Here is a 23,681-nt window from a genome sequence, read left to right on the forward strand (position 1 = left end):
TGCTTACATCTGCTATGAGTCAGTGGGCAGGAATGTTACTGAGGAGTCGCAGCTATCAACTCTGAATTGCAACATAAGAAGGAGAATTTTGTAATTTTGTGCCTAACACAACACTTCTGAAATAAAAATAGACCAACAAGAACAAAGAATCATCCACTTTCTTTCATTGCTGTGATCCAGGAAATTGGTCTCAGCGTGACATTCAGCTTTCCTGAACCAGAACCTAAATCTCTGAGGCTTCAGAGCTATAGGGAGCTTATCTGACCTGACTGATGTAGAGGGAAAACACTCTCAGACTATAGGTTACAGTTTAGAGCTGATAAAATATAAAGAAATCTGCTTAAAACAAACTAACGAGGAAACTTAATACAGACAAAGCCAAAGGGAACAGGAAAAAAGGAAAAAGAATGCTGTTTGATGTAGGTATTTTTTATCTAAATTGGAAGGCACCCAAAAGTCTCAGTGACTTGGTTTGACACTACCATTTTCTTTGTAAGCTTGTTAGAGCCAGATGAATACAACAAATATATGTTGAAGATGTTATTTGTTTTGCATGTTTGCCTTCCTTCTGTTATGCTGGCTCTTTCCAAACAGTTCAACAAATGAGAATACTTATAAGAATGCTTCTGGATGAAGTAAACTCTTAAGGAAATAGTGAACAAAAGCAATAAAAGGAGTTTTACGTTCCACAGCTATAAATACCTGGCAGTATTTCTCTTTACTCATTCCATTACATCTTAACTTCAATTTCTGAATTTCAAGTAGTTAATCATTGGAATAAATTACAATAAATAAGATAAAATTATAATAAATAAAAATTCAATAGAAGTATTCAACATCTTACTATGGCTAATGACTTTGGTAGGAAGGGGATACCTGATGATAGTGGGACTCCCGACTTAATTCAGGAAAGTATAGTGTGACTCACTGGGTGGGCTCTGGACTGGGAAAGTGGAAAAAGGCATGGTTATGTTAAACTCTGACTTAAAAACTGTAAACTCTGAGCATTCAAACAATTTATTGAGGGCTACAAGTAGATACTCCATCACTTCTAGTCTTTAAACAAAGATGGGATGGCGGAAATCTCTGGCTGTTTTTCAGTTAAACATGACTGAACTCAGAACAAGAAATTCGATATGGCATCGAGTCAGAGATCTGTATTCAAGAGGCTGCACATCATTGGAACGATTTTGCAAGAATAGACATTAAATAGAAGACTCTTGAAGATTATACAAATGGGAGTCATATAAGCACAAAGGAAAAGAGAAAGGTTTTGGAGTCTTTTTCTGACCTATCAGATATATCAAATACAGGAAACTGGCAAATGCCATAGATCTCAACATGGCCAGTAATGACCTGGCTGTTCAAAGAGAACTTACTCAGATTTTTCTCTTCTTGGGAGAGTTTGCACAGAATTAAAACTAATTATAGCAAGGATTGTTAATTACTGTTTTATCATTTTTTAAAAAGTATTTAAAGAATAAAATGCTGTTCCTCACTTTTACACTAACTCAATATGTTTATTACCTCCCATAAGTACAGCAAAAAGAGTTGTATTGAATATTTGCTCTTTTGTGGATGTTTAAAAGAAATAGCTAACAAAAGAAAGCTGTGGTCTTTGTTCCCATTATATTCCAGCCATCGGCTGAGTACTTCCTGAGGTATTTTATCTAACAGAAGTTTAACAGCTTGTAAAATCAGTAAACACAAGATAATGTGTTCATAATATCATCCTTTTATCATCCAGACTCAAAGGAAATTGCAAGCACGCAAAAAACGTTAATAGTATACTGAACATCATTTTTCCATGATAAGCTCTAATGCAGGTGGTTAAACTCTATTTATAAAAGGTAAAGATTTTTTTTTTTTTCTCATGTGTATGATTCTTATCCAGGAAAGTTTTAGATCACCTTCAAATATCATGTAGAAATGTGGGAGGGTCAAAGATTGTACAGCCATGACATGGTAACTCAGTGCTTGCCAAAATGTTCTTTCATTCCATCTGTTATGAATTAATTTGGTTATGCTCTTCTCTGCATTGTTTTATTTTGTGTAATGCTAAGGATGAAACAGAAAGCATGTAACAGTCTCCATTCAACTGAGTTAAGCTCTGCTGTGTGAAGGGTATATGATAGAGAAAGGACTTGCTCAAGATCTCAGTGCAAGAGCCAGGAAGAGAACACAGTCTGTAATCTTCTTCCTTATTTACAAGAACAGCTTAGATACCTTGCCTTCTCCGAACTGTCTCCTTTCCCTAGGTTCCTGTTCACCTCAGTTTTTCTTTTTGTTCTCTCCAAAGACACCTTTCACCTATATTCTACCTTGCAAATCATATCATCTCTGTAGAAAAGTGAACCAACTAATTTCTCTTCAATATATGTCAACTGAGTCTTGTTTTCCATTGGTGCCATCTCTAACCAGTAGTAAAAATTAAATCACATAGCACCAAATCTCTACTATTCCTCTTATCATCAGGAAAAAAAAAAAAAAGGCACGACAAGAGCAATTTTATTGGAAAAATGATTTAGGTTACACAGTTATTTAAAACACTAAAACACTTCAAAGTTATTCCAGTTTCAAACCTTGCATCGTCATTGGACATGCCGGGTCATCATATTTCACTCAAGTACCTCTACAGAAAAAAAAAAAATGGAAGAAAGCATCTACAACCCCTTCCTCTTAGAATGAACTCTCAGATGGTTGTACAGGACCTTTCATTCTCTACACTCAGAACCAAGGAAAATAAAAAGCTAATAATGATGGATTTAATTTCAAAATGGAAAAAAAAAAATATCTGGGGCTCGGCAGGGAGGCAGGAGAACTTTTGATTCTGGACTTTTCTTTATAATATACAAAGGGGTTCCTTACTTCTTTAGTATTCTTGTCCTTTGATTCAGCTCCGAGGGAGAAATTTATGAGGTATTTCCAACCTATGTAATCATTTAATCTTTCTCCTGATTATGTATGTTGTTGTTGTTGTTTGTTTGTTTGTTTTCTTTCAGTCAAGCATTCATCTAGATTGTGACTCCAGAATTCTAAGCAATGTGGAAGTGCCTAGACAATGTGATAATATACAATGACCATCCCAGGTATTATAAATTACAAGTTGTGGCTACTCACTTTTCTGAGGAATCTGCAGATAAGCCTGTTTAACTCAAATCTGACATTTCAGAATAACTGAAGTATTTTTTGTTTCATTTTGGACTGCTTTTGTCAGCCAAGGAAGAAACTGAAGATGGTGCTACTGAACTGGAAACAGAAAAAAAAAATTAAAAAATTAGACTATATAACTAAGAGTGCAGTGTATCAAATGCAATGTTAAACTAAACAACAAACAAAAAGGGAAATTCAGATTAAACACTGGATCTGTAGGCTGTTCACAAACACTGTTTCATAAAAAATGGATCTGAAATTAGGAGTAGAATAGTGATTTATGACCTTGCTGTCTTGTGTGTTACAGAGACCTCCTTGAAAATGTCTTCAAAATGGGCTCTTCAAAGTGGACAATGAGAATACTTATGGTCCTAGAGTTACAGAGAAACAGTGGTTCTCCTGATGTGTTTTGGTTGTGTGAAATGAGCATGTTTAATAAAACCAAACCGGTTATGCCTTGTGCCTCCACCTTGTCACTTTTTGAGCCTAAGGATGATAACTAAGTAACTAGCATTTTGCTAGAATACTTGGAATGTGCATAACAGCAATTATTACGGAGTGCTGAGATAAAAGCAGTGTCAAGTGGATTACCTTCTCCATCCTTACAGATTGTGGTGAAGGTTTACAATGGGGTCCTGTCAATTCAGGACCAACATGCAGATGTTTTTCCAAGGTCCAAGCAGGTTAGCTATTTTAGCTAATTTTGTAACTGCCAGTTACTTTTTCCTTTATTGCTTCTGATGGTTATTATGTGGATCATCACAACTTGCTTTCTTCTTCACCAGTAATGAATTGTCTAATCCTTGGCTAGCCTAATGCTTGGTTTGGGGATATTCAATGCCAATGCCTCTGCCCTATGCCTGCTTAATATATTATCAGGTCCCACAGGGATAAAGAGACACTTTATCTTCCTGTATAAATCAACTCAAAACTCTTTGCTATTGCCTTAAGAGGAAACCATATTTCCAATGTAATGTTATGCAAAAACAAAAAACAAAACAAATCAATCAAACAAACTTTAGTTTGGTGGCCTGATAGATGCTCTGCAGCCATATTATGGTAGTCTAAATATTTTGGGCCAGTTACATTTTTGCAGTAAAAGCATCTTTGTGAGCAAAGAAGCTAACAATTACTACTATTACTCAAATGCTGTGTTAATTACTGCTTTTGTTTCAGTGCCCTTAAAAATCTTTCTCCCCAGCTTCTCACATCTCTGCAGTCTCAGTTAAACTTTAAACCTTCACTTCTTTTTGTTTCTAGTCTTGATATGCCTGTGTTTATTATTATTATTATTGTTTTTTGGCTTTCTTTTCCTTAACCCCAGAATAATAAAGTAAAATTAACAAGATAAGGCCAGCAGATGCACAAGCAAAAATCATCATGTCTCTGACATAGCTTTCAATACTAATTAAACTGGACTATCTCAAAAGATAATCCAGTCAGTTTCTGTGAGGGTGCATTCATTAGTATGTCTGCTGATGGCAGCACTTATAGCAGAGATCTTTGTAGGAGGAATTAGTTACTGTCAGTCTAGAGGCTCATTAGTGTTGACATGGGACTTCCCCCAAAAGGTATGTTTATTTTTTAATTAACAAGACATTCTTTAAGCCATATTGTTTTGGCTCACAATTTTTCCCAAATCCTGAGATGTTATTTTATAGCAGTAGTAGAGAACCATCTACAGTAATGCTTCTTGCAGATCTAAGGTTCCTTATTGCACATTTTTTTTAGTCTACCACACACAATAAAAAATGGTATTGAGCAGCTGGTACTGTTTTATTTCTTTGAAGCACCTCTTAAATTATTTTTTATTTCTATTTTTTATATGGTAACAAATGTGCAGCCAACTCCAGAAGAGGGACAGCAAAATAAAAAGAAGAAAAAAATTATTCTCCAAATGTCAAGTGGGAATCAGAGTGATGATAATTTAAGCTTCTAGAAGAGCCATACTACCAATATATCACATCCTATATTAAGGATGAGAAAATACACAGTTTTGATACATAGAAGAGTACAATAAAGATATTGTTACTAAAACATTCTAATATCTATTTAATGGTTTTCCTTAACAGCATATTATATTTTTATGTAAGACTTTTTTTTTTTTTTTTTTTTTTTTTTAAGAAACAAAGAAGGAGCTGTATTTTAAGAACAAACCACAGTGACAAAAACAATTGTAATCACTGTATTAAGGCATTTTTTTTTTCCTCTTAAATTTTGCTTCCACCTGCTGGGCATTGAGAGGTATGCCACTGTGACAATAGCATCCTGCCAACAGCAACATTGCCAGTACTGTGCTGAATATCCAGACATGGTACCTGAGGCCAGGATAAAAAGACGTTTTTTTAACTTTCATAATACCATATACACTATATTATATACACTATATATAACTTTTATAATACTCTAACATTATAACTAATCAGTTGCAATTATAACTTTAAAAAGCTGATAAATAAGTGGCGGAGCTGCAATGCAGATGAATGATATCTACTCCTTATATGTAGAGTGTCCAGAAGGTTGTTGTAGAATTTCATTACAGTGCTTTCTCTTATGGATATAGGCATGTTGCAACGGTAGGAATGTGAGCAAAATGCTGTGCTGACTGACAGGCTTACGCTCACCTTCCACACACATCTGGTGCTGTCCAGAGCTATTCCTTTGATGCCAGGGCATTTGCTGGAGAAAACAAAAATATTTTTATTGAAGTATTTTTGTTTCACAGATTTTTTTCCAGTGATTTTGTTCCCTTTCTAAATTAGAGAGGGATTGATGTGCCATCTAGATTTTTGCTGGAGCAAAAAAACATTGGCACAAGTATTAATGACTGGGGATTTAACTCTACCTCCAGGTGGTATCGGTAGAATGCCTCTAGCCCACCACGAACCTGGAGCTTTACTCAGATACTTAATGTTTCTGCCTTGGAGCTCAGCATAATGCAGATCCTGAAAATGGTAGCTTCTTTTTCCTGTTCTGACAATTGGACCACGATGACTGAAATACAAATCCTATCAGCTTTTCTGAAAAAGAAATGGAAAATAACAGTAAATGACGGCACGAATACTACCAAATATATACATATATATATATATGCCATTTTATAAAATGGCTAGTCCTTTTTTTGTTTTTCCCTATTTTTTTTCCTCAGCAAAGTTTTAGGAACCCAGCCCTATAAACTGCAAGCCCTAAAGCAAGTCGCTAAGAGCGTGCAGTAGCAACGCAGAAAAAGTAGAAAACGACCAGAAACTGACTGAAATGACCTCCAGCTTCCCCTGCTCTATTTTTAGCAGGGAATTCCTGGAGGAGACCAAAGAGCACAGCACTGTGTGAGGCGAAACTGCCGTAAATAAATGCTCCGGACCTCATCCGAGCCTCATGGTTTTGACGTCATGATTTTACTAGTCTTCTTCCAGTCAGGTAAAATCGTTTATAGAACTCATCAGTTTGCGTATTTTATTTTAAGGGCAAAACGAGCCCGACGCTTCACAGGCGGCCCCAAGGAAGCTCCCGCTAGCCCCGCCACCGCGCTGAGCGCCGCCCTGACTGGAAAACTACACCTCCCAGGAGGCGTTGCGACCAGATAGAACGAGCGCGGGCGCTCTCCTCGCGCGGTGCACGCTGGGACTTGGAGTTCCGGCCGTCCCGCCCTTCCACCGCGCTGCGCAGGGCTCCCCTCCCAGAGGCGCGCAGAAGCGCGGGAAACTCCGTCCTCCGCGCCTTGACGTCACGTAGCCAAGCCGGGGCGGTGCACCCGCAAGCGCGGAAGGGCACCTGCGAGCCGCGTTACCACGGCAACGGTGCGGATCCCTCCGCCGCGCCCGCCTCCCGCACTGTGGCGGCGCCTCCAAGATGGCGGCGGCGGCGGCCGTTTTGGCCGAGCTGTGAGGCCCCGCGGGCAGCGCCGCGCTCCGGAGCCCGCCGCTGCTGGAAGGCGACGCCCGCGGCCGGGACCGGAGCCGGAGCAGCGACCGAGCCCGGGGCCGCCGCCCCTCCGCCGCGGGGTGAGGCTGCGGGGCCAGGCTGCGGGGCCAGGCGGGGGCCGCCCGCTCCGCTCCGCGCTGCCCGGCGGCGGGAGGAGGCCGCGGGGCGGGCCCCGGGCTGGCTGAGGGCACGGGGGGCTCTTACCGGGGTTTTTATAGCTGCTGGGTTCCGCTGTTAGCCTCTCTCCAGGCGAAGTTGCAAGCTGAAGGGTTTTTCTGGGGGGTGTTGCAGCAGGGGTGAGTGCTGTTGGGAAGACGTGCCGGCGGATCTGGTGCAGTTAAAAATACTGGAAAAAAAATAAATAAAAAAATCTAAATTTGTATCTTTATTATTAAATCCTGTGATACTTCAGAGCAATTTTTATATTGCTGCGGCATGCACAAAATGTGTGTGATCCTAATCGCTCTGGCAGGTAAAAGTTTTGACCATAATCTGCCCTGTTACCTTATTTTTACTGTAGTAAATGTACTTGAGAGGATTTTATTATTATTATTATTATTATTTTCCTCAAGTTCCTGATAATTACTGTAAGGCAGCGTGCACACGCTCAAGCATGGCTTTTGTGCAGATTCCCTAATGTGCAAGGAGCTAAGATTGCGAGCGGGTTGCTGGATGCAGGAGTAGGACGATGGGAGGGCACCAGGGCTCTTAGAAGAGGATTTCATCCGGCTGGGGAAATGTAAAGGAAGGCAGACCACATTTTTTCTTAAAATTCACTTGGTGAAAGTAATCAGGTCGCTGTTATTTTTGAGCTGTATTTAGTAGAATCCTAAATTTAGTAGAATACTGAATGCTAATAAGTGTGCCTGGGGTTCTGATTTGAGAAAACTATTCCGAATATTGCATCTGTGGTAGTGAACTTACTTCATAAGTGATTAGAAACTCTTAGAACAAGGGTAGGTGAAAATAGCTTTTGTGGAAATTTTCAATGAAATAAATGTAAACGTTTATTTGTATTATGTGAAAATAAATATTGCTGCTTCTTGGTTTTGCACGGAAGGTAGGAAAAATCGCCTTTGCTACAGTTTCGGTAGAATTATATAATGGTATTACGAGGAAACGGCTTACTGAATTTGGCTGTGAACCCAGATGGTCTCCGAGCTTGTCAAGATGAACTCATTGTGCTTAGCGGCGTAGGTCAGGTTGGAGTGCCAGTGGAAATGTCGGGTCTTGCACAGCTGAACAGGCCTTCTGTAACTGGAGAAAGTGTTTATAAAACAGCTGTTGCTAAAATAAGCTAAATTGATAACTATGTTTTTGCTTTGAGTGCTTGTCAAATTTACCTGGAGTTGGTGGGAGAGTTTCTCTGTGAACTGTTTGTAGGATAGTTGCATTTCCATGTGTAAACAAACACGCTGTGGAAGGGCATCATGTTTTTATTTTCTAAATTAATCGGACTGTGTCCCTGGATGAAAGTGGCACAGAAGGTGTGTTTGTATAGATCTGTCTTGGTTTTGCTCTTACTGATGGCATGGTTTTTATTTGCTTTCGCAGAGCCTACAGCTAGAGCTTATAGAGCCATATGACTAGCCAGACTGGGGAGCTGATCCACTTATCTCATCTGGGTTTTTTTGCTTGTTTGGTTCATTAGTTGGCTGGACTAGTTTATAGTGGTACCCTCTGGTTGCTTGGACTTGTGAATGCTTGTGGTGGGACAAAGAAGGGATATGGATGGGTGTGCAAGCACAGTGGGGCTCAGATCTGCCACTTTCCAAACTAGCAGGCGGTAATTATACGGGTATTGTGGTTCTGATTGTGGCTGCAGAAGCTGAATTGCTCCTGCAGTGTGTTAGCGTGACTGAGGGTGATCCACTGCCAAGTAGAGAGGTGGTTGTGGTGGGGTGAGCATGCCTTGTAGATCCCATTTTCTAAATGATGTAGCAGTACTAAGGTGTGTTTGCATCCAAATCCCGCTTTGTGCAATTCCACCTACTGTTGTTAGCTGTACGGTGTGATTTTGGTGAAATACTATATATATAAATGACTTAGGTGTACTAGTGCAGCCTTTTAAATGTCAGCTTCCTCCCCACCCCCCATCCTGGAACTGATTATAAAGATGTTTCTTAGATGCTGCATAAAATTTTGAGTTTTAGGTGATTTCTTCAGCTGCATGCTGTGAAGTCTTGGTGTGAAAATTCCTACTAGATAGGATGTAGAAAAATGCTTAGAAATGAACAGTCAATTTTCTGTGTTTTTCAGTTAAAGATACAATGGCGATCATGGGCTAATACTGTAGTTAAGCCTTCCTGGAGAAAGTATTTACAAGACAGTTTCTCTTCTACCTCTGTAAAGATCTTTGTGTTGTAAAGCTGTTATGAGGAGCAAATTTGTAGTTGTGAGCAGTGGACCTGTGTGAGTGGTAGTTAGGATACACAGCTCTTGTTGCAGCCTGATGGTACATACAGCTATGTATTCTGCCTCCTGTTGAGCAGGGTAATCTAATTCTTGTGCTACGGAGGAATACTTTGTTTCTGACCTTTCAGCTTTAACAATTTTTAAAATTCCTGTTTGTGTCAAAACTAGTAGTGAATGTGAGAATTCCTAAGGTATAGGTTGCTTAATCTGCACAGAACAAGACAGTTAATGAGAACAGCAAAGCTCTAGGAAAACCATTTATTTACCTAGAAACTATTATGTAAGTGGCATGGCATTACCTGCTTAAATAACTTAACCTGTAGTAAAGAATATAACAAACTTCCTGTTGATGTGTGTTGTATCGACATGTCTTGCCTTCGGTGCTCTGTCAGCTTCTTAATATTGAAACAAATGCAGAACTTGGACATCCAGGAGGCGACTTTGGAGGTCGAGTATCGAATAGACACCACTCTGGACCTGAAAGTGCAGGCTTGATGAATTCCAGAGTGGTCTTTGCAAGCTCTCTGCAGTGTACTTTTAGAGGAATATTGAGATCCTCAAATATTGTTTGCTTCCTAAGAGCAGTGATTTAAAAGGAAAAGCAAAAGGGGTGTAAAAAAAATACACACAAAGCTGAGCAAAATGCATGCAAGCACATAAAACCAGCACTCCCTTCACACAGCTTCTTGATTAATTTTTAATGCCAGTATCTGTGTTCTTCTCACTGTTACATTTTTACGTACACGGGTTTTAGTTTCCTAAAACAAGTTTGTGTTTTCATTTTATTACAAATAAGTAGTTGTCATCTCAAATTAGAGATCATAATGTAAAATATTCTATATGAACGGATTGTAATGTAGCCTATTCCTCTCAACTATTTCTTTTAGATTCTTTTTAGTGGGTGCTTATCATGGCAACGGGAGGTGGTCCATTTGAAGAAGGCATGAATGAGCAGGACTTGCCCGGCTGGAGCAATGAGAGCCTTGATGACAGGCTGAACAACACGGTATACTTCATCTTAGCTCTCGGTTGTCGTTTTATGCTGTATGTTAAAATTAGTAAGTAGATTCTGTTACGCAGGCAACAATGGAAAAAACTAAGTCTTTTCAGTACTTCTCAATTTCAAAAGTTCTAAACTGCTTAAGAGTCTTTGCCAAAGAAGAGATACAATTTTAGCTTTATTGTAAGCTAATTAAATGCATAGCAAGATGGTACAGGTTAAAAATTTCTAGACAAGCTATTCTAAATTTAAGCAATGGAAAAAATGATATTTTGTAATGTGACATTTGCTCTAGGAATCTTAGTAGCAGCGCATGTTTTGGTATCACTCTTACTTTTAAAAGAGAAGCTAAATCCCTTTCACTGAATTAAACATTTGCTATCCATACAGACAGAAAGTAAATATGACTACTACTTCCTTTCATTTCCTTTGCCATAAGGACTGGGGAAGTCAACAGAAAAAAGCAAACAGATCATCAGAAAAAAACAAGAAGAAGCTTGGTGGAGACACAGAAACGAGGCTTACTAATGATATATCTCCAGAATCTTCACCTGGAATGGGACGACGGAAGACCAGGACTCCTCATAGTTTTCCTCATGCACGATACATGACCCAGATGTCTGTTCCAGAGCAGGCTGAACTAGAAAGACTTAAGCAAAGAATAAACTTCAGTGATCTGGATCAGGTTTGTGTGAATACTAGCTTCCACTGTAAATGTGACTACAAAAATGAATAAAGAAAGCTTTCATAAGCAACTTAGATTTAAAAATAAATAAATCTCATGTTCTGTGGGAGCCAAATCACAGCTCCAGTTCTGAACTTGAGGAAACTGGAAAGTTGAAGACCATGGCTTTTCTATGCCTGAGGGTATGCCATCAGTCTTTACTTTGTTTGTCTCAATTATTAACAAATGTCTGTGTCCTTAAATGAGTATTTATTACTCATCATACTTGTCTGCCACTTGGAAATGTCTGTTATCTTATTTGAAAGTATGTTCTTAAAGTGACATAGTTTGTGATTCTGACCACTGCTATCCTTGTGCATTAAGCAGAAGAGCAGCATTAAGAATTGCTGCTCTGTAGTACAGCGAAAGGCACATCATGAATTCTTGAGCCATAACTGTTTCTTTGGGAATATTGGCATATTTAGCCTTCCCTTGTCCAAAGCAATGGGAAGTAAGGGATTATCTCACTGTCAACAGAGTGATAAATTTGTGCTAACAGTTTCAGAATAGAGGTTTGTTAATCTTTACTAAAGCTTGCTGTTAACTTGTTTGGGTTGTGAAGATTATCTTTCAAACGTGATTCATTGTTTTGACTTAGACTATAAAAACCAGGCAGAGCTGCTTCCAGAAATGTATGTTATTGGAACAAGTTGGTGTTCAGAAGTTTTTAAAGAAAAACTAAAGTATGAGATTATATTATGCAAGTCTATGCTGTTCTTGTTTGGTTTTATGATTCTCTTAAATACCTGGAGAAGTAGGATGCCATTCACTATAGCAATAGACTGAGCTTTGTGTGGGACTGCAGATCCCTTCCACTTCTCAGCTGTTCTGGGAGGGTGGGCTGCTTTCTGGAAACTATGACAGAGACCACTGTCATGGTCTTGATTAGTGAAACTAATCAGAGCTAAGAATATATTGGAGAAAAAATAAAGCAATTGTTCTCTGTTTTGTTTGTTTATAGAGAAGCATTGGAAGTGATTCTCAAGGCAGGGCAACGGCTGCTAACAACAAACGTCAACTTAATGAAAACAAAAAACCATTCAACTTCTTGTCACTGCAGATAAACACTAACAAAAGCAAAGGTCCTGCATCAGATTCCCAAAAAAAAGAAAGCGGGATACCATTGCAATGTAAAGAGTTGTTTGAAGCTGCTCTAAGTAAGGATTTCTTGCAGAATTGTCAACTCTCTCATCAAGAAGATGGAAGAGGAGAACCAGCTATGGATAGCAGCCAGGTACTTGCTTAGCCTGTAAGGTCTACAGAATAAGCACTCTTCAAAGGGTTTTACTGACCCTATTACTTTTCAGGTGCATCTTTCTTAATTTCCAGTATAACTGTTGCAGTTAAACTTGTATTGGATGTACTTATTAGTAAATACTGTTCTACAAGGCAACCTGAGGAAAAGATGAAACCAAGCTTAATGTATTGTCCATTAGACCTTACTGTCCATTTTTTACCATTTTTAAAAAGTACTAATTTTCATCATAGAAGTTAGTTCTGTTATACAGTTTAAGGAAATAGTCTCATAGTTCAGTATTTTCATATGTTAGTAGTATTAGCTCAACTCTGTTAAGGCTATGTCAACAAGAAGCCCTGTGCTTCAGCACTTTATGCATGCATACATGTATATTCTCGTTATAAAGGCTTTTGACTTATAAGCACATTTCTGTAAGTGGTTAAATGATTGAAAGTACAGTATGCCACCCTATTGCTGCCACTTTACTGTTGCTGTCACCATATTTTGTGCATTACAGACTTTACAGCTGTAGCTGAATGCATTCAGTAATTTCAGTGTCTTTGCAGATTGTGAGCAGACTAGTTCAAATTCGCGACTATATTGCTAAGGCCAGCTCCATGCGGGATGATCTTGTAGAGAAAAATGAAAGATCGGCCAATGTTGAGCGTTTATCACACCTTATAGATCACCTTAAAGAGCAGGAGAAATCCTATCTGAAATTTTTGCAAAAGATGCTTGTAAGTTTGAGAACATAATGTATTTGTTTTTGCACTGTAAGATTTGATTTTTATAAGGAGTTGACTGTTGCTGTTTTGATGGTGCTACTGGGGGTGTTGATTTTTGAGATGTAGTACCTTCCATAATTCATTTTTACCACCCCATTTGCATAGCTCTTGATTTATGCCACTGAAATATTTCAGGCTAGAGAAAATGAGGAGGAGGATTTTCGGACTATAGATTCAGCTGTGAGGTCTGGTTCTGTAGGTGAGAGCACATCGCTAAACATTGATGTGCAGTCTGAGGCTTCAGATACCATGGTAAGCTGCTTTTTAGTAATTTAGTAATTAAAGTGCTAGAAGTGAAGGCTCATGTGGGTTTTATTTTTTCCTCCTAATTGTTGTGACAGTGACACGATCTGCAATTCAAAAATACGAAATCCCCTAACCTTCTATTTAGGAGGTATACATGCACGTGTGGGACTTTCTTCAATATGAATTTAAAAATCAATACTTCTGTCACAACAATATCTCTTGATAGTTTTTCTTTAATCTTTGTTCAAAGGAGATTGAAGGGTTAAATGTGTATTTCAGTGAAGGTATGCACGGAACTGATGTAGGAAGGAATAGTTTTCCATGCGACTTTCCATCTGTAAGTTTTTCTGTTGGTGGGAAAACTTACAGGTGTTGGCTAGGGATGAGAGGGTTATAAATGAGTGATTAGTGGGCCATTGGTCAAACAACTTCCTAGTCATCGTAGAAATACTGGCTGAACACAGAAGTTTGTTTTGTTTTGTTTTTTGAGAGAGATGGGCATCTGTTAGAAAATGAAATCCTGAAATGCACAGACCATCTTCTTTCCTATCTATAAAACCTCTGTATCACAAGCAGTTCTTGTAGTAGGCAAGTTAAACTGCTGTCCTATGTTCTGTCTTCCAATACTTCCAATGCACTGAGGAGAAATAATAGCTGGTGCTCTTGTACCCAGTTAGTACTCAGTGCTCTACAAATGGTAAGAACTGAAGTGCTTAGAAGTAAAGCAACCGTTAAGATGCTAAGGGATCTTTGTAATTACGTTTTGAAACATTTTTTGCTGCTGTAAAGAAATACAACTACAGACATGGAATACATATATTTAACTTTTATAAAATTTAATCTGAAAATGGAAAAAGACCAGATTTCAAGAGGTATTAATATAAACATGCATTTTTCTGCATCTTTGCAAAAGGAGTTCTAGTTTGCCATTTGGCTCTTCCTTTTGCAGCTGATTTCTCTTTATATGCAGTTTAAATATATGCAGAATGAATGCTGCTGCTCTTGTCAAGTTGATTGCTATGTGGAGTTTCATTGTTACACATTGTAAGAATGACTAAAAATATCTTTGCTTTTTAGTAGATTTTATTTGGTAGTAGTTTTCAGTATATGCCAAGATACAAGTGGGTTGATTTGCAGCTTAAAAATGCATGCTAAGCTGGAGTACAAAATCTAACATACTAATTGTTTAGCAAAGGAGGTGTCTTTGAGCTTTTATCCCTGCATTGAGGACAAACTGGGGAATTCAGCTTTACAAGAACAGGTTACAGACATTGGTGTTAGAGCAAGACCTAAAGAGAAAAGTGACACAGCTGCCCTGAATGACAGGGATATCTGGCCTTGTACAATTAATAGCCAAGGACATGGATTGTCATCTAAGGTACACCTCAAAATATTATTTTAGCCTCAGAAACATGGTTTATGCATGCTGATTTTATTTTTGTCCCTGTTAACGTGCTTCGGATGTATTTGTTACCTATTGTTGAATGTTTCCATTTGCCCAGCTTATCTGTATCTACCTGTCCTTTCACTGAACTCATTTTCTTTACCTAGAGTTGTTTTCTTTGTTTAACAGCATTCTCTTTTCAAGTGTCAATACTGGTAGAGAAAATAATACTTGTAACATCTAACTACATCAGCTGTACAGAAGGTGTTTTGACGGAGTGATAGATGACCCTTCCAAATTCTCTGTTCTCTTTCAAGGAAAGCATGTTGTAAATTGGGCTTTCAGACGCTTGTCACAGTAATTTCAGAAATTTTTGGGGAAAAAATGAATCGGGGGGTTAGATGTCACTTGTTCCATGTTTTTTGTAATAGATTTTCATAAAAATCTCTGCTTGGAAGTTGAAGGTCAGAATGTCTTGGAGTCTAGAATTTGATATGTTTGTAGGTTTTCTACAGCTTTGTCTTCATTTCTGATTTAAAAAAATAAAATAGGCATTTTTTATAAATCAAACATTTAAATGTTTTGTCAAGCTTATCATTTTAATCGTAGACCTAAACCTGAGAAGTTTGTTTTTTAATGAACACTGGCAAATCTGGTACTTCATGGATTAAAGCTTAGGTTACTAATTAGGTGTGTGAGATTCAAGAGACCCAGAGTTTTTCCCTTTCCTCCCTCCATTCCTTCCCTTGTTGATTTCATTGTGCCTCTACTCTGCTTTATACACTCAAAAACTTAGCAGGAAAGTTTAGTGTCAGTTGCAGCGCATGTTTTAGTGATGCTTTTCTGAGAAGCTGAGAATTCGAGATGTGTTCTCCTCCCTTATCTGCTGGGAAGCTGTGTTCCGTGGTACCCAGAACATGTTAATAAAATACCTATTCTGACTTTCAGTGCTGAGTTTGTTTTGCATTTAGAGAATTTTGTATTTTAGGAACTCAGCACTATGTGGATAGATGATGCTTTTAAGACAGGAATTCATAAGTATTTGAAGAGAATATTGCTAAGGAAAAAGGCAAAATTTTCCATGTTTTTATCTGCATAGTGTAATAATCAAACTTAAACAGGAGCGGGATCTTTACCTGTGGGATGTCTCCCTGAAATACGTAATTTGCTGATAATTCCTGAAAAAAAAAAGAGGCAAATTTCCAATTATTAATTAGGATAGTAAGAGGAAAGTAATTTTTTTCCTAATGTATTTTAACTGTACAACAAGCTTTCATTCCTTCAGTTTATTTCTATATGGTTGAAAATAGAGAGGGGTTTGTGCATGTCTTGTCTTGAAATTGGTTTGCCAAAGTCTGGGTGGGGTAGTTGAGTAGCTGTTGCAAAAATGTAGCGTGCAAAACTAAATACACACTACAGAATCACAGAATGGCTTGGCTTGGAAGGGACCTTAAAGGTTATCTAACTCCAACCCCACTGCTGTAGGCAGGGAAGTAGGTTAGAGAAGAATAACTACGCAAAATTTTCTGCTTAAAATGTAGGGATTTTATGTTAGTAAATCAATCTAGATCTTGTATTATATGTAACTCCATGATACCACACCTTATGTTGCTTAGCTTTAGCAGTCTTATAAATGTATGTACTCTGTTGTGAATTTATGATTCAAAGGATGGAGGGATGCTTGGCTTAGTCTTTGGGACGTGCTAGGTGGCTGACGGGATTTCTAAAGAAAACTTTACCCCAGGAGTGGTAGGCATATCTTGGTGGTACAGTTTTCTTCCTGTTCAGTCTAAAATTCTTAGACTGAAAATGTTTCACCTTTCAGGTAGCCCATTTCACTTGCACCAGGCTGTTTGATTCTATTTAAGTCCTGCTTTTGAAAGCAGTGGTACTTTCCAAGTAAATTGTTATGGTTATGGCAGTGCTCTTCTGTATCTTTCAGGCCAGAGATCCTCAACAGGAAGCTAAGGAGGAGCTGGAAAACTTGAAGAAGCAGCATGATTTATTGAAAAGGATGCTACAACAGCAGGAACAATTGAAGGCTCTTCAAGGAAGACAAGCAGCTCTTCTTGCTTTGCAGCATAAAGCAGAGCAAGCGATTGCTGTCATGGATGATTCTGGTATGTGGAATGACAGTATCTGTCATAGCTATGGTAGTGTGCTGATTAAATCATTAAAGCTGCAATTGTGGAATACATTTATAATCTTTAAAATCTTACTGCAAAGTCTCTATTTATGAAAAAAATGACTAATACTGTAAAATAATATGTCAATTAAAAAACATGCAGTTGATTTCTGTGGCTTACTTGTAAAATTCTAAATGTGTGTTGTTTTTCCCTAAGAACTGGTCTACCAGCTCAGATTAGGAGTCTGCCTTTTCTGTCACTCCATATATCTTGGCCATAGGCAGTCTGAGGATTTTATTTTATTTTATTTTTCTTGTTTCTGTTTTTGTTTTGCTTTTTTTTTAACGGGTGGTTGCTTGACAGTTTAATAGCCGTTGATAGACAAAGGGTTTATTCAATAAAAGGAGGACATTGCTAAAGCAGTACATAAGCAAATACGGAACTAGAACTCTAAAATTCATTGCCCTGTGTATTTTGAGGTGGCTCTCACAATAGTGTACCGCCATTATGTTACAACCTTCAGTTGAAAAACATTCTTCTAATCAGTTTTCATACACGCCCAACTTTTTAAAAGCTATCTTTAGAACAGAGACTTCTCTGTTATGTTCTTAAAGGTTGCCAGCAGAGTTATGTTTTCTCAAATGCTCAATTCTGAAAGGTCATAGTTGTTGTAAGCGCCATTGATGTGTGAGTTATCTTATGTTGTTCTTTGTTGCGGGTTAGTCCTTTTAGCTTATAATAAGAAAATAATTTTTTTTTGCATATGATACCCTTCCTCTACATCTCCACAAATCGTGTTTTTTGTTTTCCTTGCAAATGAGGTAGATCACAGTTGTGTGCAATCCTAGGGAATGATGTTTTTGTACTGAGTAACTTCATGTTCAGACCACGTTACTGTTCTTCTTGTTATTTATAAGATTATATGTTATTTATTATATTATTTATTTATTAGATTATATGTTATTTATTATACAAGATATATAAATACGTCTTGTTCTTTGTTCTTCTTGTTACCTCTTCCCCATAAAAGCTGTCATTAGGCTTCATTAGAGGGCTACGTGGAACAGCAGTTCTTATTACAGTTGGCTTTTGTATTCAGTATAACTTAATTTGTAGGGAATACAAGCATTGATATCTGTATTTTATGACAAGTCCAAGTTTCCGTGTTCTGATGAGCTCCTCTTTCTGTTCTCTTTTCCTGTTCTTGATTAGATACGCTATGGGACAGCAGGTAGAACTAGCTAGGAAAATTAGATTTTATTGTAGGAAGTGAAGCAGAGAAGTTGGCAGAGAGCTTGTAGAAACCTTCTACAGGAGCAAAAGTAGCAAGCTGCTTTAAAGGGATTTTCTTGCTTCTTTCTAAAATGGCTCCCAGTAACTGTTTTTCTCCTATGTGCTGTACTGCAGTAGATCTGTGGTGGAATCTTCTCTCTCCACTTTCCTCAGAATAAACAAAGCTCTATTCACAAAGTGGGTAGAAAATAGGATTGCTTATGATAAATTAGGACTTCGTTGTTGTTATTTTTATTTATGTAGTATTTCCAGTGATGTCACCCTTACTAAGTTTCTTACTGCTACTTGTGTTGACTTACTTAAAGCTGTAAAATATACCAGAATTGTAGGGCAGAAAATAGGTTCAAATTCAGTGTAGGGCAAAATAACTTGCTAAATGTTTTTGTATTTGAGAATAGCAGAACTTTATTGTGACCAGAGCAGATAATAAAGTCATGATCTATGGGGAAAAATAAATATTTACGCTTGGTTCTCTAATGAAGTATTGACTTATATCTGGAGAGAAAGGAGTTGTTTGAGCCTCTGAACTGTCAGTTCCATATCTTAGTACTGTTACAGCCTGAGCTTTCAAGGAGGAAAACATTTGTGCTTTTTTTTTTTCTGTAAAGGTTTTTCAAGGATGAAACCTTGAGACTTTGCAGCTGTAAAAGTTATGATTTAAATCAAGATGAAAGCTTAGTGTGCTGTTTAATATTTTAAGGAAGTAAATTAAATGTGATATGCTTTAATTTATCTCTACTGGGTAAAAGAAGTAATTTAATATTAGTAATAGTTTTTTACAAACAAAATGTTTCCATCAACCCGCAGCAATTTGGTTATATTTGTTTTGCTGACCTTTTTTTTGCAAAACAGAGTTCTAATTTATAGTCTTTTTTTCTATATCCTTTTCATGAAGGAGCTGTAAGTTGACTTGCAAGGGAAATAATCTTTCAAAGTTAAAGTTGTTGGGAAGGCCACAGCATTAAAAGTAAATGCTGCTGTTTTAAAAGGCAGAATATTGTAATGCTTGTTAAACCAGGCATTTTCATCAAATGGCCTTTTATTTCTTTGCTGTAAACAAGCACTAACGTTTTTCCTCCTTTATCTGCATGCCCAGTTGTAACAGAGACTACAGGTAGTGTTTCAGGAGTAAGTCTCACATCAGAACTGAATGAAGAATTAAATGACTTAATTCAACGCTTTCATAACCAGCTGCACGATTCTCAGGTCAGTTCTTGCATCGCGCTTTAAGTTCTACCGTTGTCTGTTTTTCTTACTATTTTGAACATTAATTAAAATGTTTGTCTTACTTATTTGTATTCATCTACTGGTGGAATAATTAGGGCTCTTCCAAATCTGAAAACTCAGCATCGTTGTGTTCCTAAGACTGCTTATCTAAGACTGATCTATCCTTTCTGTCTCATGGTTCTCCATGAAAGTCCAAAGAAATAATTTCAATACTGCTGTATAACGATAAATAAACTTAATACATAATTGGGATATCATGAGACTGTTTTCAGTATCATTTTCACTTTATTATAATGTTCTTTGTTCTGTTGTTGAGCCTAGCAAGCCTATAAGAGGGCTTTTAGTTTCTAACAATATATTTTGCTTTTTCGCGTGGTACTTTTGAATAAAACAAAGTTACTCTTTTTAGACACAGTCTGTGCCAGACAATAGAAGGCAAGCAGAAAGTCTTTCACTTACCAGAGAGATTTCACAAAGCCGAAACTCCTCAGTGTCAGAACACCTGTCAGATGAGAAGGCACAGCTTTTTAACAAGATGCGGATGTTGCAGGGTAAAAAGCAAAAAATGGATAAACTGTTAGGAGAACTTCACACACTTCGTGACCAACATCTAAATAACTCCTCTTGTAAGTAAACATAAGCAGAATTATCTCTCTTCAAAACTACAGTTGATTAAATACGTTTGTAAGGTGGTCTTTCAATTTGTGACTGGATAATGAATTGTCAATATAGTAGGTGATCAAGCTGTGATGGAGCAGTGTTATGTAACTGGTTTTTAATGCAGTAAAAGTTTCAGGCTTGATGGAGAGCTTGACAAGCACAAATGAGTGTTTTTGCTAGTAGCACTTATTGTAGCATTATTACAGTTGACTAGTGAGGTTGTGATGACTGGATTTCTTTCTTCAAGGCTTGTCAGTGATACTTCTGACTCCTGGAGCATCCCACATGAACTTTCTGTACTGTATCACAGTACAGAATTTATGTACTCTCTACTTCTGAGTACAGAGTTAAGAGCTCTATGGCAAGATCAGGTTTGATTTTTTCTGCTGTTCAAGGAACTTCTCATCCACTAATCAATAGGAACTTGGATTACGGGTCACACCAGAGAAGCTCAGCTGTCTGAATGGATTAGATTTTTCTGTTTTGTTTCTTAGATGACTTTCCTATCCTTAAAGCCTTCATGTGGGCCTACTACTTGTTACAACTTTCTACTTCTATCTTCACATTTACCCTGGTGAAGCTTTGTTCTATAGCTAGAAATTACTGAGGGATGATACTGTGTAGTCTGATGAACATTAAGAAATGAGCATGCTCCTATAGAAGGGCAGACGGGTTTGATAGTTACATTACTGTAACCCTTTCTTCCTACATGCGTTTAAATGAATGTATTAGGATATGATTTTAAGTAGCTGGACAAAGCAAACATCAGATCTCAAGGCCATTTCTAAAGCATATGTATACAAGAGCTTAAGAGTTTAAAAAAAAAAAAAAGCTAGAAGTTTTTTATTATGTTGAAACACAAAAGCAATTCATCCACAAATTAGCCCTTAAAAGTAGTCCTAGGGCAGACTGACAGCGCGAAAGCTTCTGCTTTGAAGTTTGATGCATAGCTAAAGAGAGCTGACTTAAGTATTGTTTACAGAAGCTGCCTGTTACTTTCTGATGGCATTGCCTTTCATGAAACTTAATACAGAAGTTCTTGTTCTTTTAAGAGAGGTGTTAATTGCTGCTTTGTATGTTGATATTTTCTGTAGTTACATTTGAAAGTAATTCAGATGGGCGAGTTCCTTTTTGCACGTTGTTCTTATGATATATATGTCTTTTCTGTAGTTTTTCCTGCTTCAGGTTCTCCTCAGAGGAGTATTGACCAAAGAAGTACAACTTCAGCTGCTTCTGCTCCTATAGGAGTGGTAACTGTTGTCAATGGTGAATCAAATAGTCTGGCATCTGCTCCCTATCCTCCTGATACCCTGGCTTCTCAGAATGAGAGTGAAGAGGATGACAACTTAAATCCAACAGAAAAGCTTCAGTAAAAGTTCTTTAATATTTTTTCCATAATCTGCTTCAGTGATTTTGAGTGTTAAGTTCTAGGTTGTTTATAGTAAGTTCTGTGTTAAGAAACTTCATATTTTAATGTACCCGATTTAGTATCATGGACTACTTAGGTGGTCATGGATAGTAAAATGAGTGCTCAACTTTAAGCAGAAATTGCTTACAGCTAGGAAAATTACAGTAAATTTCAAGAACTATAAATATGTCTATGTATTTTTCATTGGTTTAGTTAATAAAACAAAACTTTTTTTTTTTCTCCTCAGGAAGCTAAATGAGGTTCGTAAGAGGCTGAATGAATTGCGTGAGTTAGTTCACTACTACGAACAAACATCTGATATGATGACAGATGCTGTGAATGAAAACACTAAGGAAGAGGAAGAAACAGAAGAGTCAGAAAGTGATTCTGAACATGGGGATCCACAGCCTGTTACAAATATTAGGTTATCATAATTTTTGTTGTTCTAAATCTTTGTAGGCAACTTGTTACAGTTATCCTGAAGCAATACAAGATTTTAATCAACCAGAAGCAATTAATTCTGTGGTTACGTTAACTTATTTACATTAATATTTACATTCACTTTTCCAAAATTTCAATTTGAAGTAGCTTTCTTGTATAGATTAGTAATAATCTTGTACTACAGCAAATGTAGGTTAATTTGTACATTTAGAAAATCATTATAAGGAATTAAAAAATCTGTAATCACTCTAGATTTAAGGGCTCAAATGTGTATGAAATTCCATTAGAAGATTAACAGGCCTGGATCTAGAAAAACGGAATAGAAACAACCTGCAGGGTATAGATGCATTTGAGTGTGCACTGAGGATCTTCACTGTGCAGAAATAAATACTAATTTGGCTATGAATCATGTAAAGCTTTTGGTGAAGATGTTCACATTGAAATCCTCTTGTAAGCTGATGTTGTAAATGCAGCAGGGAGATGATTTGTAGTTGCTTCTGATTGTTTTGAAAACAGACTGTTGGAGAAATTCTGAACAGCAGGACTAATTTTAGAAGGAAATTTTAGGAGGGATTGACTTGTTTTTTTATTACAAAGGATCGGGAAAATAGGCACATTTTTATAAAAGCCAGTTAATAAAATGGCTGAAGTAAAATTCCATCAATGCCAGTTCTTAAAAAGCTAACATAAGTAATGCATTTTACCCTAGAAATCCTCAAGGAATCACTAGCTGGAGTGAAATAAATAGCAACTCAAACGTGCAGTGTGGAACTAATAACAGAGATGGAAGACATCTTAATACAGACTGTGAAATAAATAACCGATCTGCTGCTAATATAAGGACTCTAAAAATGTCTTCTGCTCTAGGTATGTTCTATTTTTTTTTTAATAATTTCAGTTTAGTTTTGATATCCATGTGATGTTTTGTGGGAGAACTACGTTTGAGCAAAATGTTAAGTCAGCAGTTCAGTAATATGTCCTTAGTACTGTTTTGTTTCCTCCCATCTGCACACCTCCAGACTGCCATAATAGGGAGGATGACAAAGAGACTGACCTACCACAAGGTGAAGATGATGAAGTGGAAGAAGATAGAGCTAGTGAAGATTCCATACCTAGTCACAGAAGCAGCCTGGGTGATGCTGCAGATGCTGAGTTTGAGCAGAAGATTAATAGGCTCATAGCTGCAAAGCAGAAACTCAGGCAGTTACAAAACCTTGCTGCTATGGTGCAGGTACTTTTTAAATATAAATCCATGTACGAAAATATAACTTTCATTCATTATTTCACGTAACATATGAGTTTGAGTAAGGGAGAAACTCTTGCTTAGCTTACTATTTATAATATGCGTTATTAGGCTGGGGAAAGGAGACACTGATTTGTCTGAGGTTGATGCTTCTCAATTTCAAATCTGTAATTTTCCTGAGGGGCACTAAACTAAGACAAGAATGGCCTTAATAGTTAACTTTAGCACTGGATTATTAAAAACAAAACAAAAAGGCATCGTGTGTGTGTTGATCTACATTTTTAAGCTTTTAATGAATATTCATAAATTTTAGTTCTGGAATCCTAGGTTTTGCAGTGTTGTTTCATTTGGGAAAAATGAATTTTTTTTGATTAAAATCTTCAACATGTTGTAACATGTTTGAGTGGGATTGGGGGGA

The 23,681-nt window shown here is 37.4% G+C and overlaps 1 protein-coding gene across 11 annotated transcripts in view; it reads left to right on the top strand.

Annotated features, from left to right (window-relative positions):
• Positions 1–6,799: 6,799 nt before the first annotated feature.
• Positions 6,800–23,681, top strand: part of PCM1 (pericentriolar material 1) — a 42,129-nt gene continuing 25,247 nt past the window's right edge. For 3 of the 11 annotated variants that reach the window (XM_082759812.1, XM_082759819.1, XM_082759821.1), the window contains exons 1-12: positions 6,800–7,154; positions 10,377–10,495; positions 10,929–11,174; positions 12,175–12,447; positions 13,017–13,187; positions 16,808–16,985; positions 19,381–19,490; positions 19,921–20,137; positions 21,342–21,540; positions 21,827–22,003; positions 22,730–22,887; positions 23,040–23,251. In XM_082759812.1, the coding sequence (XP_082615938.1) occupies positions 10,400–10,495; positions 10,929–11,174; positions 12,175–12,447; positions 13,017–13,187; positions 16,808–16,985; positions 19,381–19,490; positions 19,921–20,137; positions 21,342–21,540; positions 21,827–22,003; positions 22,730–22,887; positions 23,040–23,251 (2,037 nt within the window). In that variant the 5' untranslated portion in view covers positions 6,800–7,154; positions 10,377–10,399. The other 8 variants (XM_082759818.1, XM_082759820.1, XM_082759813.1 and 5 more) reach the window with 7 other exon arrangements.

Source organism: Aythya marila (genome assembly GCF_965140915.1).
Source record: "Aythya marila genome assembly, chromosome: 4".
In the NCBI taxonomy this organism is placed as follows: Eukaryota; Metazoa; Chordata; class Aves; order Anseriformes; family Anatidae; genus Aythya; species Aythya marila.